The 18,369-nt window shown below is 36.0% G+C and overlaps 1 protein-coding gene across 1 annotated transcript; it reads left to right on the top strand.

The window, feature by feature from the left end:
• The first annotated feature begins 1,044 nt into the window (after positions 1-1,044).
• On the top strand, positions 1,045-11,396 carry LOC106345771 (calpain-type cysteine protease DEK1). Its single transcript, XM_013784952.3, has 31 exons — positions 1,045-1,440; positions 1,521-1,660; positions 1,754-2,004; positions 2,140-2,322; positions 2,429-2,564; positions 2,670-2,800; positions 2,905-3,019; positions 3,115-4,123; positions 4,212-4,322; positions 4,433-4,491; positions 4,594-4,753; positions 4,834-5,107; positions 5,200-5,350; positions 5,441-5,552; positions 5,640-5,805; positions 5,895-5,965; positions 6,059-6,150; positions 6,307-6,469; positions 6,614-6,685; positions 6,830-7,207; positions 7,287-7,402; positions 7,486-7,783; positions 7,866-8,185; positions 8,278-8,629; positions 8,723-9,040; positions 9,164-9,268; positions 9,380-9,508; positions 9,598-9,978; positions 10,057-10,194; positions 10,278-10,514; positions 10,607-11,396. Exons 2-31 carry the CDS (start codon positions 1,536-1,538, stop codon positions 10,910-10,912), a joined length of 6,459 nt encoding a protein of 2,152 aa, XP_013640406.1. The 5' UTR covers positions 1,045-1,440; positions 1,521-1,535; the 3' UTR covers positions 10,913-11,396.
• The last annotated feature ends 6,973 nt before the right edge of the window (positions 11,397-18,369 follow it).

The raw sequence follows: 18,369 nt of genomic DNA, 5'->3' as shown, positions 1-18,369 counted from the left end.
TAAAAGTAATGTAATAGTTAGTTTTGTTTGTTTCATCTTCTCCATGTAAGTAGATGGGAAAGAGGAAGGTGTGGACCAAATTTCTTTGAAGCCTTAGAAACTTTTGTCTTTAGTGAAATCTTACTTTGTTTATTTTGTACTGTGATTTGTTTAACCGGGTTAATGAATCTTTATTTCTCACTAATATCAACAAGTTTCTCAAATTTTTTGGAAAAGCTAAAATTAACTTTTGCCTAATGAGTGAATTAATATCCTTAACCTACTCCCTAATTACCTTTTTGACAATAAGAGATTTCTTATAATAGAAAATACTATTTTATTTTTGTTTTCTCATTCGCTTTTTGTTGTTAAATATGATTTCACATTTGGAGAGAGATGGGTCTACAAAGTGATAATGGACTGCAGTTGAAAATCAATATGGTCTTCTAGGTTCAGTAGACAATCTTTGACTTAATCGGCTTAAATATGGAATTTAATGAATATGTGAAGACAAAATTATTTAAAATTCTAATTTAAAAGTATACAATAGTATCGTTGAATGTTTTAAATTTTGTGACAGAGACATTGGTATTCCACTTCCTTTTCCTGGTTATAAGCTTTGAGCGTATAACCTGAATAGATTTAATTGTAATTATTTAAGTAATCTGTGTCATATGAAATGATAGGTTTAGGCACTATTTTATCATTTAAACACGCAACATCACAATTTTTTTACATAAAAATAAACCTATTGGTTTTGTGCATATGGTACTCTCTCTCTAAATAAAAATGTCCTAAAACAATTATAGATATTAATGGATAGGTAATTAAAGAACATATTACAGATCGTATATTTGTTTTTACAAATCTTAATCTAAAAATGCTGAAAATCATTCCATTCTCACTGTCCAATCAACAGTCAGTGCGTATCCGTCACGCGATAGCTCATTGGTTCCTGATTTTACACGCGCGTCTAGTGTTTGTTCGGACAGAACCATACCTTTTCAATTTATTATTATATTAAATGTTTTGTTTTCCACAGGCACTTTCTCTCACTACACAAGACTCGTTTTTGTTGAGAAGAAAGAGAGATAAAGGTAGTAGCTTTTTTACGGTTCACACACACACACACATTGGAAGGGGTAGGGTTTTAATCTTACCTTCTCTCTCGCCATCCATTTTCCCCCAAAACCTGAGAAAAATCCTCTGAGATTTATTCAAAAAAAGCAACTGAAAACCCTAAAAGGAAGTGACTTTGTGCTCCACAAGGTCTTCAGAGTGACAACCCTAGTCTTAGTTTCTTGCTTCTCTCCTGCTTTACAGCTTGATTTTGGAACCCTAATCCGCACCAAAGATGTCTCCTTTTGCTTGAGGGGCTGTAAAGTTTCGACCTTTATCGATCCCTTCTGCTTCGATTTCACCGTCATGCCACTGCTCAGCAACCTCATCTCGGTCTAGTAGGTATGGATTCCCCCTCTAAGCTTGAGGCTTTAACTTCCCCTGTGATGAGATTTTGATCTCCGAGTTGCATGCCCTTGTAGGTGGGAGAAGCAGCCATGGAAGGGGACGAGCGAGGAGTCTTGCTGGCTTGTGTTATTTCGGGTGCCCTCTTCGCTCTTTTCGGTTCCGGTTCGTTTTGGATACTTTGGTCTGTTAATTGGCGGCCATGGCGGCTTTATAGGTAACAAATCTATATAATTTAGGTTGATAGATACTCTGTAGAGTTAGTAATTAGCTAGAACTGGAGTTGAGTCAATGTTTTCTATATTGGCAGCTGGATCTTTGCTAGAAAATGGCCGAAAGTACTGCAAGGTCCTCAGCTAGATGCGCTATGTGGTTTCCTATCTCTTGTTGCTTGGATTGTGGTGGTGTCCCCTATTGCAATCTTGATTGGTTGGGGTTGTTGGCTGATTGTTATATTGGATCGACATATCATTGGACTTGCGATTATAATGGCTGGAACAGCGCTTTTACTGGCGTTCTACTCAATCATGCTTTGGTGGAGGACACAGTGGCAAAGCTCAAGTACGTTTGCAGTCTTTTCTATCTGACTTTCTTAAACTAGTTTCTTTGGCTGACTCATCATAGGCTGTTTTAGGTAGTATATATCGTGAATGAAGTCTTGAACTTGTTTCTTTCTTTCTCCTTTTGGCTAAACAGGAGCTGTTGCTTTACTTCTCCTTCTTGGCGTTGCCTTACTCTGTGCGTATGAACTTTGTGCTGTCTACGTTACGGCTGGTGCGCATGCATCTCAGCAATATTCTCCTTCTGGTTTCTTTTTCGGTGTTTCGGCAATCGCGTTGGCAATTAACATGCTCTTTATCTGCCGCATGGTCTTTAATGGTAAAGCTTTCGCAATCCTCACATGGCTTCTCAGTTATGACATTGCAATTTTGACTTCCAGCCTCAATCTAAGTTGTTGAATTATTCAATTGTTTCATCACCACAGGAAACGGGTTAGATGTGGACGAGTATGTGAGAAGGGCATACAAATTTGCTTATTCAGATTGTATAGAGATAGGCCCTGTGGCTTGTTTGCCAGAACCACCTGACCCCAATGAACTTTATCCTCGGCAAACCAGCAGGTAACTTCTTTTTTCTTCTATTAATCAGCTGTAGTTCGTTGCCTACCTGTTTTTTCCCTTGAAAATAATTTAAATATTTCCTTTTCTTTCTTGCAATATTTGCAGGGCTTCACATCTTGGCCTCCTGTACCTTGGATCCCTCATAGTTCTCCTTGCCTACTCGGTCCTATATGGTCTCACAGCTAGGGAATCACGTTGGCTTGGAGGCATTACATCAGCTGCAGTTATTGTTCTTGGTACATACTACATAGAGAATTTCTATTGCATATATTTAGAGGAGAAGCTTGTTGTCGGATTATTTCTTAGTTCTAACTCATGCTGATGCTTAATATTTTTCTAGACTGGAATATTGGGGCATGCTTGTATGGGTTTAAGCTTCTTCAAAACCGCGTTCTGGCGCTTTTTGTTGCTGGCACTTCTCGAATTTTCCTAATATGCTTTGGCATACACTACTGGTTTGTTTCTGAGCTAAAAAGATATTACTTATTTAAAACGTTTAAAGTTTGTTCCCTACACGGCATATAATTTATTGTGTCTTCTGTTGTTGCAGGTACCTAGGGCATTGTATTAGTTACATTTTTGTAGCATCGGTTCTATCAGGGGCTGCTGTTTCCCGTCATCTGTCGATAACAGACCCATCAGCTGCAAGAAGAGATGCCTTACAGAGCACAGTGATCCGCTTGAGAGAAGGTTTTCGAAGAAAAGAGCAGAGTAGTTCTTCAGGTTCTTCAGATGGTTGTGGCTCAAGTATTAAAAGAAGTAGTAGTATGGATGCAGGCCATGCTGGTTGTGCTAACGAGGCTAATCGTACCACAGAATCCTGTGTGGCTGACACTCTAACTCGTACAGGCAGCTCTCTTGAGTGTATCAATAGCGACAAAAGCGTAGAAAGTGGAAGACCAAGCTTGGGTTTGCGTAGTAGCTCATGTCGTTCTGTGGTCCAAGAGGCTGAAGCAGGAACGTCTTATTCACTGGATAAAGTTTCTGATCCGAATAACACTCTGGTCGTTTGTTCAAGCAGTGGAATTGACAGCCAAGGTTATGAGTCTAGCACATCGAATTCTGCAAACGAGCAGATTTTGGATTTGAATCTGGCTCTTGCGTTTCAAGATCAGTTGAACGATCCTAGGATAGCCTCGATGCTTAAAAAGAAAGCGAAAGAAGGTGATCTTGAACTGACTAATTTGTTGCAAAACAAGGGGCTGGACCCTGACTTTGCTGTCATGCTGAAGGAGAAAAAATTGGATCCAAGCATATTGGCATTACTTCAGAGGAGTAGTTTGGATGCAGATAGAGATCACCGCGACAACACTGACATTGCAATAATTGACTCAAATAGTGTTGACAATACTCTTCCAAATCAGATATCTCTATCTGAAGAATTGAGGCTCCGGGGGCTCGAGAAGTGGCTTAAGCTGTCCAGACTTGTTCTGCACCATGTAGCGGGCACACCAGAGAGAGCGTGGGGCCTCTTCAGTCTTGTATTTATTCTTGAAACAATCATTGTAGCCATATTTCGTCCGAAGACCATAACGATTATAAATTCCAGTCATCAGCAGGTGAGTTCCACTCTTTCTCAAGTTGGTGCTTGTAACATTTATGAAGGTTATTTATATCTTTGCTAACTCACTTGTTACCTAATTGTAGTTCGAATTTGGTTTCTCGGTGCTCCTCTTGTCACCTGTTGTCTGTTCAATAATGGCTTTTCTTCGGTCGCTTCAAGTTGAAGAAATGGCGTTGACATCAAAATCTCGCAAGGTATGGCTTGTCTCGTTAGCTTGGCATGTTCATAGTACTGGTTGCGGGCAATGCAGATATACCATGTGATGTTTATGTGGTCTAAATAACGTCTCTTTCTATGTTTTCAGTATGGCTTTGTCGCCTGGCTGCTGAGCACATTAGTTGGATTATCACTCTCTTTCTTGAGGTACGAGGGCTTATGTCATTTACTGAACTGCTACTAACTTTCCCCTCATGGTCCCATTTTGAAATTCTGATTACAAAAATCGTGACTGCTTCACTTTTGCAGTAAATCGTCAGTACTATTGGGAATATCCTTGACTGTGCCCCTCATGGCAGCATGCCTTTCTATTGCTGTTCCCATATGGATGCATAATGGGTATCAGTTTTGGGTTCCACAGTTATCATGCGGTGATCAGGTTAGAGATTCACGGTTTCCGAGGATGAAGGTCTGTTCTATTTCCCCTTGGCTAGTTTCTCTCTTTTTTGCCAGATAAATATATCTAAATAAAATTTCTTTCCATTTTAGGGGATTATTCTTTGGATTTGTGTTGTGGTGTTTGTGGGATCTGTAATTGCTCTTGGTGCAATCATATCTGCTAAACCTTTGGATGATTTGAAGTACAAACTATTCAGTGCCACAGAAAACAACTTCACGTCACCATATACATCTTCTGTATACCTTGGTTGGGCGATGGCATCTGGAGTTTCCCTAGTTGTTACTGCCATTCTTCCAATAGTCTCATGGTTTGCAACATATAGGTTCTCCCACTCTTCTGCTGTCTGTCTCGTAATATTCTCAGGTAATTTGTGTCTTCTGCTTGTTTAATCTGTTCTGGGTGGGCTTTCTTTTTTCTCTAAGTAATATTTCTGTGCCTTTTTATCTACTTTCTAGTTGTTCTCGTGGCATTTTGTGGAACATCGTACATGGAGGTTGTGAAATCTAGAGATGATCAGTTGCCCACAAAGAACGATTTTCTTGCGGCCTTGCTTCCACTTGCATGCATTCCGGCCCTACTTTCACTATGCTGTGGGATGCTTAAATGGTGCATGACTGTTTCTTCTCATTGCCCGTTAAACCTAACTCTCAGTTTCACTGAAATATCCTTTTTAACTGGTTTTGTGGTTCTTTGCAGGAAGGACGATTGTTGGATACTGTCTCGAGGTGTATATGTTTTCGTTTCTATCGGTCTTCTTCTTCTTTTTGGTGCGATATCAGCTGTGATTATTGTAGTCAGACCATGGACGGTAAGTGTAAAGTTGCTCACACAATTCTCAATGTTATTGCCTGAAATTTATCCATCTGATACATCTTTTCTGTTTCAATTATAACAGATAGGTGTGTCTTTTCTCTTAGTTCTTCTCCTTATAGTGGTAGCTATTGGTGTTATCCATCTTTGGGCGTCAAACAGTTTCTACTTGACCAGGAAGCAGACATCATTTGTCTGCTTTCTTGCCTTTCTTTTGGGTTTGGCAGCATTCCTTGTTGGATGGTTTCAACGTGAGGATTCCCATCTCTTATTTTATATTCTTCGTAGAGGTGAGACCTACCCTACTGATACAACAATTCCATACATGTTTATTTCGCAGATAAAGCATTTGCTGGAGCATCTGTTGGTTATTTTACCTTCTTGTTTCTGGTCGCTGGAAGAGCATTAGCTGTGAGTTCATTAACCTTCTGCATAGAGCTCAACAGAACTGTGGCTTCTCCTGTTCATGTAATCGAACGATGTTTAACTTTTTTTTTCTCTTAGGTTCTTCTATCCCCACCAATAGTGGTATATTCTCCAAGGGTATTACCAGTGTATGTCTATGATGCTCATGCAGATTGTGGAAAGAATGTCAGGTATGTTCAGCCACTTGGGTACTAAATTGTTGCTCTTAATCTTTTTTCTTTCCTATTCTTCTGATATGTTCTCTGCTACGTTTGTGAAATAATGACCAATAAAAGATTAAACTGATGAACTTTCATATTGTTTTGTATTGATTGGGATTTCTTCAGTGCTGCGTTTCTCGTCCTTTATGGAATTGCATTGGCAACTGAAGGGTGGGGTGTTGTTGCTAGTCTGATAATATATCCTCCGTTTGCTGGTGCTGCTGTATCAGCTATCACCCTTGTAGTAGCATTTGGGTTTGCTGTTTCTCGCCCGTGTTTGACTCTTGAGGTTTGTGTTCTTTTTGTTTAATTTATCTGTTCCTTAGTATAAATAATAGTGGTTGGTAATTCATTCTCCTCCATTACATACACACACACACATATATGTATCTGTTGTGTACTCTCTTTGCTGATTCTGTCTGATGGTGTCCAGATGATGGAGGTTGCTGTACGTTTTCTTAGCAAGGATACTGTTGTGCAAGCTATCTCTCGATCTGCCACTAAAGTATGTTAATTCTGATGTCTTTCTTAGTTTTCTCTTGAAAAATCTATGTTGAATATTGGTGGCCTTAATTTAACGTATTCACATGCAATAGAGCTTCATGGGATGCAAAATTTCTTACGCATTTTTGCAACTTGTTAATGACAGACGAGAAATGCTTTATCCGGCACGTATTCAGCTCCCCAAAGGTCCGCCAGCTCTGCAGCTCTTCTGGTTGGGGACCCCTCTGCAATGCGTGATAAAGCAGGGAACTTAGTGCTTCCTAGAGATGATGTCATGAAATTAAGGGATCGTCTCAGGAACGAAGAAAGAGTTGCTGGATCCTTCTTCTACAGAATGCAATGCAGAAAAAGATTCCGCCATGAACCACCTACAAATGTGGATTACAGAAGAGACATGTGTGCTCATGCAAGGGTTTTGGCACTAGAAGAGGCAATTGATACAGAATGGGTGTACATGTGGGACACGTTTGGTGGCTATTTATTGCTATTGTTAGGTTTGACAGCTAAGGCGGAGAAAGTTCAGGTGATCCCTGATTCTTAATTTTCCATATATACATACTCCTTTATCTTTTTTCTAACAAAGGATTCTCACAATGTTGTAGGATGAGGTACGCTTGAAACTCTTCTTAGATAGCATTGGGTTCTCTGACTTAAGTGCCAGAAAGATCAGTAAGTGGAAGCCAGAAGATAGAAGGCAATTTGAAATTATCCAAGAGAGGTACATGTTTCTTTTAATTAAGCAAAATATGGTTTAATTAAGCTGAACCCGGTGCTTATCGTTTTTCTGTATTGTAAACATAGTTATCTGAGAGAGAAAGAGATGGAAGAGGAAATCCTCATGCAGAGACGTGAAGAAGAAGGTAGAGGTAAAGAAAGAAGGAAAGCTCTTTTGGAGAAGGAAGAGCGCAAATGGAAGGAAATTGAAGCTTCCCTTATTCCATCTATGCCTAATGCTGGTAGCAGAGAAGCAGCAGCTATGGCAGCCGCTATACGTGCTGTTGGGGGTGATTCTGTCCTTGAGGATTCCTTTGCAAGAGAGAGAGTATCGGGTATTGCACATAGGATACGTACAGCTCAACTAGAACGACGTGCACAGCTGGTAATTTTTTATTTATATTCTGTAAGTGTACATTCTAAAGATGCTGATTACTACGAAGTTAGCTAATACAAGTTATTACCAGACTGGAATTGCTGGTGCTGTTTGTGTTCTTGACGATGAACCAATGATAAGTGGTAAACATTGCGGCCAAATGGACGCAAGTGTCTGCCAGAGTCAGAAGATTAGCTTTTCCATTACAGCAATGATCCAACCCGATTCCGGACCTGTATGCCTTTTTGGCACTGAATATCAAAAGAAAGTGTGTTGGGAGGTTCTGGTTGCTGGTTCTGAGCAAGGAATTGAAGCTGGCCTAGTTGGGCTTAGGTTGATCACTAAAGGTGAGAGGCAGACAACCGTTGCCAGAGAGTGGTATATTGGTGCAACTAGCATAACTGATGGAAGGTCTGTCTTTTTTCCTCTCAAGTCTCCATATTGTCCAATTTTATTTCTCATGTTCTTCAGTCATATTTATATATCTGTGGTTTCCATCTCAGGTGGCATACAGTGACAATCACTGTTGACGCTGATGCGGGGGAGGCTACTTGTTACTTAGATGGTGGGTTTGATGGCTACCAGACTGGGTTACCTCTAAGTGTCAGTAGTGCCATTTGGGAACAAGGAGCTGAAGTTTGGTTGGGTGTTAAGCCACCTATAGATGTCGATGCATTCGGCAGATCAGATAGTGATGGAGCTGAGTCAAAGATGCATATAATGGATGTTTTCCTTTGGGGGAAATGTTTAACTGAAGATGAGGCCGCTTCTTTACATGCAGCCATTGGCATGGCTGACTTGGACATGATTGATTTGAATGATGACAACTGGCAATGGACGGCTTCACCACCCAGAGTATGTTTCCTCTTGTTGAATGTTGGCATCTTTTATTCTGATTATGTTTAAGGTCATACTGATTCTCGTTTGTGTTCTTCCCTCTTTTACCAGGTTGATGGTTGGGATAGTGATCCTGCCGATGTGGATCTGTATGATAGGGACGATGTAGATTGGGATGGACAATATTCCAGTGGAAGGAAAAGAAGATCAGGTCGGGATTTTCTATTTAGTGCGGATTCGTTTTCAAGAAGACACAGGAAATCCAGGATGGAGACGCAAGAAGAAATAAATCAAAGAATGCGTTCAGTTGAGTTGGCTGTCAAAGAAGCTCTCTCTGCACGTGGCGATAAGCAATTTACTGACCAGGAGTTTCCTCCAAATGATCGCTCTTTATTCGTGGATACACAGAACCCCCCTTCAAAATTGCAGGTAGGAATTGAGATTTTTTTCTCCTTTTGTTATTGGTTGATTATTTTTGGACTCATACTCCATCTCTAAGTAGGCTAGAAATCAACAACTTGAATGGCACTCTAACCTTTTCGAGCTTGTCAGGTTGTTTCTGAATGGATGAGACCTGATTCCATTGTGAAAGAGAACGGTAGTGATTCCCGTCCCTGCTTGTTCTCTGGGGCTGCAAATCCATCAGATGTTTGTCAGGTTTGATCACTTAACATTTTTAATATGTGATACATCTTTCTGATGCACAAAATATTATTCTTGACCAAGTTTTTCCAGCTGTATGATTGATTGGTTTGACTTGTTCTATAGGGGCGTTTGGGCGATTGTTGGTTTTTAAGCGCTGTTGCAGTTCTTACTGAAGTCTCACAAATATCTGAAGTGATCATTACTCCTGAATACAACGAGGAAGGAATCTACACTGTTCGCTTTTGTATTCAGGTTGGTATCTTAAAATTCTTTCACTATGCTGCATTGCTCTCGTGATGATCGTTTCTTGTAGCTTCTTCCTTATTGCTTTCAACTTGCAGGGTGAGTGGGTTCCCGTTGTTATCGATGATTGGATTCCATGTGAATCACCTGGCAAACCAGCCTTTGCTACTAGCAAAAAGTTCAATGAACTCTGGGTCTCCATAGTGGAGAAAGCATACGCCAAGCTCCATGGTTCTTATGAGGCACTGGAGGGGGGACTGGTTCAGGACGCACTTGTTGACCTAACTGGAGGTGCTGGTGAAGAGATTGACTTGAGGAGTGCTCAAGCACAAATTGATCTTGCAAGTGGCAGATTATGGTCTCAATTGTTGCGCTTTAAGCAAGAAGGTTTCTTACTTGGTGCTGGAAGTCCATCAGGATCTGATGTTCATGTATCTTCCAGTGGCATTGTGCAAGGCCATGCTTACTCCGTCTTACAGGTATGCCATGCTGGTTTGGTTGTATTTTTGATATGCTAATTAGGGGAACTCGTTTTAGAAAATTGACTTTGTGTTCAGGTGAGAGAGGTCGATGGGCACAGGCTGGTTCAGATCCGAAATCCGTGGGCCAATGAAGTTGAGTGGAATGGTCCCTGGTCAGACTCATCCCCAGAGTGGAGTGATAGGATGAAGCACAAGCTGAAGCATGTTCCACAGGTAGTTTCTATCAAATATCGTATGGTTCCAATCTTTGAAGTATGTTGCTGCATACTGATTCTTATGTGCATTATGTTCAACAGTCAAACGAAGGTATATTCTGGATGTCTTGGCAAGATTTCCAGATTCATTTCAGATCAATATATGTTTGCCGGGTATACCCTCGTGAGATGCGCCACTCAGTCCATGGCCAATGGCGAAATTACAGTGCCGGTGGCTGCCAAGATTATAGCTCATGGCATCAAAATCCACAATTCCGGTTAAGGGCTACTGGTTCTGATGCATCTTCACCGATTCATGTTTTCATCACTCTAACTCAGGTACATCATGCTTTTTCTTGATTAGAACCTTTTTAGTTCGGCTATTTCTTGATCATAAGATGAACCTCATTCTCCCAATGGTTACTTAACAGGGCGTGGGTTTCTCAAGAACAACTCCTGGGTTTCGTAACTACCAATCAAGCCATGATTCGCAGTTGTTCTATATTGGAATGAGGATTCTTAAAACTCGTGGACATCGTGCTGCCTACAACATCTTTCTTCACGAATCTGTTGGTGGAACAGACTATGTGAATTCCCGAGAGATATCATGCGAAATGGTTCTTGATCCTGATCCTAAGGGATATACCATTGTCCCGACCACTATACACCCAGGGGAAGAAGCACCTTTTGTTCTTTCAGTCTTCACAAAAGCCTCCATTGTCCTTGAAGCTTTATAGTTCCCTTATAGGCACAGATAGATGGCTCTCTCTCTCTCCACCAACTGGCATGCCATGAAAATTGTCCTAGCGGCCTCATTTCTCAATGCTAAAGACTGGTTTACCCGCTATCAGGTGAATGTTAGAGAAGGTAGATTACTTGCAAGAATTGCTCCATCCTGGTCATATCATTCATTCAAACATGGCTGTGCTTAACCGCATCTGATCTGGTAGCTGGCCATTATCGCTTGTGAATCTTGGAGGTCTTGGGATAAAATGTGTTGGTTGTTTTCCTGATCTGCATCACCAAGCTACCAGCTGAGAGGATAAGCATCACTGGAGAAAGCACTTACCAGCATTGCATCAAATGTACATTTGTAGGTATGGTGACAAAGTACAGATTAATTAAAATGTAGAATGACTTTCTTAAAAAAAAGGATTTGGGACTTGTTAGGTATTATGACAAAGTACAGATTAATTAAAATGTAGAATGACCATTTGCTTTCTTCGTGTCTTCAATTCTCTTCTCTCCAATTTATAAACAAACAGTCTGTATCTTGGCTTTTCCTACCGACGCTGAAATTAGGAATTCCAATTTTTACAATTTCTCTTAGAGCACAAGTTTCTCTCTCTGTTTTGCGTTTTTCGGGTTTTCCTTTGTCATCTGGGTCTTGACTATTTTGTCGGCCCAATGTTTTATGTATGCCGAAAACAAAGCAGTGTAAGGATATAAAGAGAATGAAAATAAACCCCATATGGGAAAAGCTTAACCACACTATTGAAACTTGAAAGTAACCAAGATCTGTTTCAAAATTCACATGGTAATATCATCGAACAGGTTGTTAATAAGTTTAAATGTTCTTCCTATCTCAATAATATAAGATTCTGGAGAAAGGCGTCGTATGCTTCAACAAATGGATGGGTGGTAATGGAAAGATGGGTGGAGAGCCCGCTGATTTTGACTATTAGAATTACCTTATTATATTGGGTACAAATAAGAAACATCCCTGTGAACCACTGCATTTTTGTTAATGTATTCTAAACTATATTTTATGGTACATAGACATCGTTTTATTTTTTTATCAATTAATTTAGTAGAACTTCATAGACTCTCTAAATAAGTATTCTAACCACAACAAAAAGTCTATTCTAGAGAAAGGAAGACAACAAAGGTTCAAAACCTCACCCACCATCATCATATGTTAATTCATGATACAACTACGCATTAAAAAAATATTGTCAGATTTTTTTGAATATTTCTCAAACTCGATGTGTTCCCTACAAAATATTCAGTTTTTGGGTAAATGCTCTATATTGAAGCCTATATAATCTTTAGTGTTATTTTAAAATTTCTAACCAACTTCTATATTTTTGTTAATGTATTCTAAACTATATTTTATGGTACGTAGGCATCGTCATATTTTTTTATCAATTAATTTAGTAAAACAGCATATGCTCCCTAAATAAGTAAACAAACCACAATAAAATTGCTATTTTAGAGAAACAGAGACAACAAATGTTCAAAACCTCTCTCACCATCATCATATGTTAGTTCATCATAAAACTATGTATTAAAACAACATTGTCAGATTTTTTGAATTTTTCTCAAAATCTATGTGTTAACCCCTACAAAATATTCAGTTTTTGGGTAAATGCTTTATATACCGAAGCCTATAATCATTAATGTTATCTTAAAATTTCTAACCACATTCTATATTTTTGTTAAATTATTCTAAACTATATTTTATTGTACATGGGCATCGTCGTATTTTTTTTCATTAATTTAGTAAAACTTCATATGCTCCCTAAATAAGCACACAAACCAAAATAAAATTGCTATTCTAGAGAAACGGAGACAACAAAGGTTCAAAACCTCTCTTACCATCATTATATGTTAGTTCATGATTCAACTATACATTAAAACAACATTGTCATATTTTTTGAATTTTTCTCAAAATCTATGTGTTAACCCCTACAAAATATCTAGTTTTTGGGTAAATGCTCTATATACTGAAGCCTATAATCTTTAATGTTATTTTAAAATTTCTAACCACTTTTGATATTTATGTTAATGTATTTTAAACTATATTTCATGGTACAAGGACATCATTCTAATTTTTTATCAATTAATTTAGTAAAACTTCAAATGCTCCCAAAATAAGTACACAAACCACAATAAAATTGCCAATCTTGTAAAACGGAGAAAACAAAGGTTCAAAACCTCTCTGACCATCATCATATGCTAGTTTATGATACAACTATGCATTAAAATAATATTGTCATATTTTTTGAATTTTTATCAAAATCTACGTGTAACCCCTATAAAATATCCAGTTTTTGGATAAATGCTCAATATACTGAAGCTTATAATCTTTAATGTTATTTTAAAATTTTTAACCACATTCTACATTTTTGTTAATGTATTCTAAACTATATTTCATGGTACATGGGCATCGTTTTATTTTTTATAATTTAATTTAGTAAAACTTTATAGGCTCCCTAAATAAATACTCAAACCACAATAAAATGACTATTCTAGAGAAACGAATACAACAAAGGTTCAAAACCTCTATGACCATCATCATATGTTAGTTCATGATACAATTATGCATTAAAACAACATTGTCAGATTTTTTGAAATTTTCTCAAAATCTATATGTTAACCCCAACAAAATATTCAGTTTTTGGGTAAATGCTTTATATACTGAAGCCTATAATCATTAATGTTATTTTAAAATTTTTATACACATTCTATATTTTTGTTAATGTATTCTAAACTATATTTCATGGTACATGGGCATCGTTCTATTTTTTATAATTTAATTTAGTAAAACTTCATAGGCTCCCTAAATAAGTACTCAAACCACAATAAAATGGCTATTCTAGAGAAACGAATACAGCAAAGGTTCAAAACCTCTATGACCATCATCATATGTTAGTTCATGATACAACTATGCATTAAAACAACATTGTCAGATTTTTTGAACTTTTTTCAAAATCTATGTGTTAACCCCAACAAAATATTCAGTTTTTGGGTAAATGCTTTATATACTGAAGCCTATAATCATTAATGTTATTTTAAAATTTCTAACCACATTCTATATTTTTGTTAATGTATTCTAAACTATATTTTATGGTACATGGGCTTCGTCATATTTTTTTATCAATTAATTTAGTAAAACTTCATATACTCCCTAAATAAGTACACAAACCACAATAAAAATGCTATTCTAGAGAAACACAGACAAAAAAGGTTCAAAACTTCTCTCACCATCATCATATGGTAGTTTATGATACAACTATGCGTTAAAACAATATTGTCAGATTTTTTGAATTTTTCTCAAAATACATGTGTTAACCCATACAAAATATTCAGTTTGTTTTGGTAAATGCTCTATGTACTGAAGCCTCTGATATTTAATGTTATTTTAAAATTTCTAACCACATTCTACATTTTTGTTAATGTAGTCTAAACTATATTTCATGGTACATGGGCATCGTTCTATATGTTTATCAATTAATTTAGTAAAACTTCATATGCTTCCTAAATAAGTAGTCAAACCATAACAAAAAGTCTATTCTAGAGAAACAGAGACAACGAATGTTCAAAACCTCTCTCACCATCATCATATGTTAGTTCATGATACAACTATGCATTAAAAAACATATTGTTAGATTTTTTGAATATTTCTCTCAAATATATGTGTTAACCATTACAAAATATTCAGTTTTTGGGTAAATACTCTATATTGAAGCATATAATCATTAGCGTTATTTTAAAATTTCTAACGTCATTATATATTTTTGTTAATGTATTCTAAACTATATTTTATGATACATGGGCATCCTCATATTTTTTTATCAATTAATTTTGTAAAACTTCATATGCTCCCTAAATAAGTAAGCAAACCACAATAAATTGCTATTTTAGAGAAACGGAGATAACAAAGGTTCAAAACCTCTCTCGCCATCATCATATGTTAGTTCATGATATAACTATGCTTTAAAACAACATTGTCAGATTTTTTGAATTTTTCTCAAAATTTATGTGTTAACCCCTACAAAATATTCAGTTTTTGGGTAAATGCTTTATATACTGAAGCCTATAATCATTAATGTTATCTTAAAATTTCTAACCAAATTCTATATTTTTGTTAAAGTATTCTAAACTATATTTTATGGTTCATAGACATCGTCATATTTTTTTTATCAATTAGTAAAACTTCATATGCTCCCTAAATAAGTACACAAACCAAAATAAAATGGCTATTCTAAGGAAACGGAGACAACAAAGATTCAAAACCTCTCTGACCATCATCATATATTAGTTCATGATACAACTATGTATTAAAAAAATATTGTCAGATTTTTTGAATGTTTTTCAAAATCTATGTGTTTAACCCCTACAAAATATTCAGTTTTTGGGTAAATGCTCTATATGCTGAAGCCTATAATCTTTAATGTTATTTTAAAATTTCTAACCACATTCGATATTTTTGTTAATGTATTTTAAACTATATTTCATGGTACATGGGCATCGTTCTAATTTTTTTATCAATTAATTTAGTAAAACTTCAAATGCTCCAAAAATAAGTACACAAACGACAATAAAATTGCCAATCTTGAGAAACATAGAAAACAAAGGTTCAAAACCTCTCTGACCATCATCATATGTTAGTTTATGATACAACTATGCATTAAAACAATATTGTCATATTTTCTTGAATTTTTCTCAAAATTTATGTGTTAACCCCTACAAAATATTCAGTTTTTGAGTTAATAGTTAATATACTGAAGCCTATAATCTTTAATGTTATTTTAAAATTTCTAACCACATTCTACATTTTTGTTAATGTATTCTAAACTATATTTCATGGTACATGGGCATCGTTCTATTTTTTTAATTTAGTAAAACTACATATGCTCCCTAAATAAGTACTCAAACCGCAATAAAATTGTTATTCTAGAGAAACAGAGACAACAAAGGTTCAAAACCTCTCTCACCATCATCATATGTTAGTTCATGATATAACTATGCATTAAAAAATATTGTCAGATTTTTTGAATATTTTTCAAAATCTATGTGTTACCTTTGTTTCGTAGAGGTATAGAACCGGACCTCCTGAGAATGGATGAAACTTCGAGCTGAGACGAACGGACGCTTGCTGTCTCCTATCGGGTCGCGGATGTAGTCGGACGCGAGCTGAGGACGGACGCGAGCTGTCTCGGGTGCGAGGTGTTCTCGGACGGATGCGTTCTTCTCGTGTGCGAGCTGAGAATGCGATCAAGAGCTGAGGACGTTCGGTGTTGAGGACGTCAAGGTTTTAGAACGAACAAGGAACGTTCAGGGTTTTAGGTTGATTCGCCGGTTTAGGCTTTTAGGTTTTGATTTTAGGTCTCAGGGATTTAGAGGCTATCGTGCTGATAACGTGTTGTGAATAATTGGGGAAATCGTGTGTTATTACTTGAATCAAAGTGTTCCCTTATAAAGAGGATTACAAGATAAGGATAAAAGGAAATAGTACAAATCCTAAGCTAAAAGGAAATAGGAAATATCCTTTAAAGATAAACATGAAAGGGAAAAGGAAACTTCTAATCCCTAACTCCTACAAAATATTCAGTTTTTGGGTTAATGCTCTATATTAAAGCCTATAATCTTTAGTGTTATTTTAAAATGTCTAACCATATTCTATATTTTTGTTAATGTATTCTAAACTATATTTCATGGTACATGGGCACCGTTTTATTTTTTAATCAATTATTTTAGTAAAACTTCATATGCTCCCTAAATAAGTACACAAACCACAACAAAAAGTCTATTCTAGAGAAACGGAGACAACAAAGGTTCAAAACTTCTCTGACCATCATCATATGTTAGTTCATGATACAACTATGCATAAAAACAACATTGTCAGATTTTTTAATTTTTTCTTAAAATCTATATGTTAACTCCTACAAAATATTCAGTTTTGGGTAAATGCTCTAGATACTGAAACCTATAATCTTAAGTGTTATTTTAAAATTTCTAAACATAATCTATATTTTTGTTAATGTATTCTAAACTATATTTTATGGTACGTGGGCAACATCATATTTTTTTTTTATCAATTAATTTAGTAAAACTTCATATGCTCCCTAAATAAGTACACAAACCACAATAAAATTCCTATTCTAGAGAAACTGAGACAACAAAGGTTCAAAACCTCTCTTGTCATCATCATATGTTAGTTCATGATACAACTTTGCATAAAAACAACATTGTCAGATTTTTTGAATTTTTCTCAAAATCTATGTGTTAACCCCTACTAAATATTCAGTTTTTGGGTAAATGCTTTAAATCTTGAAGCTTATAATCTTTAGTGTTATTTTAAAATATCTAACCACATTCTACATTTTTGTTAATGTATTCTAAACTATATTTTATGGTACATGGGCATCGTCATATTTGTTTATCAATTAATTTAGTAAAAGTTCATATGCTCCCTAAATAAGCACACAAACCTCAATAAAATTGCTATTATAGAGAAACGGAGACAAAAAAGGTTCAAAACCTCTCTGAACATCATCATATGTTAGTTCATGATTCAACTATGCATTAAAACAACATTATCAGATTTTTTAAATTTTATCAAAATCTATGTGTTAATTCCCTACGAAAATAGTGAGTTTTCGGTAAATGATCTATATATGAAGCCTATAATCTTTTAATTCGTTTTAAAATTTATAACCACATTATACATTTGTATTAATTTATGATAAACTCTTTTCATGGTACATGGAAATCGTTCTAATTTTTTGTCAATTAATTTAGCAAAACTGCAAAGACTCGCTAAATCATTAGACTAACCACTATAAAATTGTTATTCCCTAGAGAAACGGATTCCAAACCTCTTTGAACTTCATCCTATGTTATTACATGATTCAACTATGTATTAAAACAGAATTGTCATATTTTTTTGAATTTTTCTCAAAATCTATGTGTTAACCCCTACGGAAATATTGAGTTTTCGGTAAATGCTCTATATATTGAAGCCTATAATCTTTAAATTTGTTTTAAAATTTAAAACCACATTATACATTAGTATTAATGTATGATAATCTCCTTTTCATGGTACATGGACATCATTCTAATTTTTTATCCATTAATTTAGCAAAACTGCAAATACTCCCTACATCATTAGACTAACCACTATAAAATTGCTATTCCCTAGAGAAACGGAGACAACAAAGGTTCAAAACCTCTTTGAACTTTATCATATGTTATTACATGATTCAACTATGCATTAAAACAGTATTGTCAAATTTTTGAATTTTTCTCAAAATCTATGTGTACCCCCCTACGAAAATAGTGAGTTTTCGGTAAATGCTCTATATATGAAGCCTATAATCTTTAAATTTGTTTTAAAATTTAAAACCACATTATACCTTTGTATTAATGTATGATAAACTTCTTTTCATGGTACATGGACATCGTTCTA

This window comes from Brassica napus, chromosome A6 (genome assembly GCF_020379485.1).
Source record: "Brassica napus cultivar Da-Ae chromosome A6, Da-Ae, whole genome shotgun sequence".
Lineage (NCBI taxonomy): Eukaryota > Viridiplantae > Streptophyta > Magnoliopsida > Brassicales > Brassicaceae > Brassica > Brassica napus.
This window is presented reverse-complemented; position numbering and strand designations above follow the sequence as displayed.

Excerpts from the sequence above, each read along its gene's own strand:
- LOC106345771 (XM_013784952.3), top strand. The coding sequence starts at position 1,536 with ATGGAAGGGGACGAGCGAGGAGTCTTGCTGGCTTGTGTTATTTCGGGT. Across the intron at positions 2,801-2,904 it reads AGCTGCAGTTATTGTTCTTG|ACTGGAATATTGGGGCATGC; the intron begins GTACATACTACA and ends ATATTTTTCTAG. Across the intron at positions 7,208-7,286 it reads CTAAGGCGGAGAAAGTTCAG|GATGAGGTACGCTTGAAACT; the intron begins GTGATCCCTGAT and ends ACAATGTTGTAG.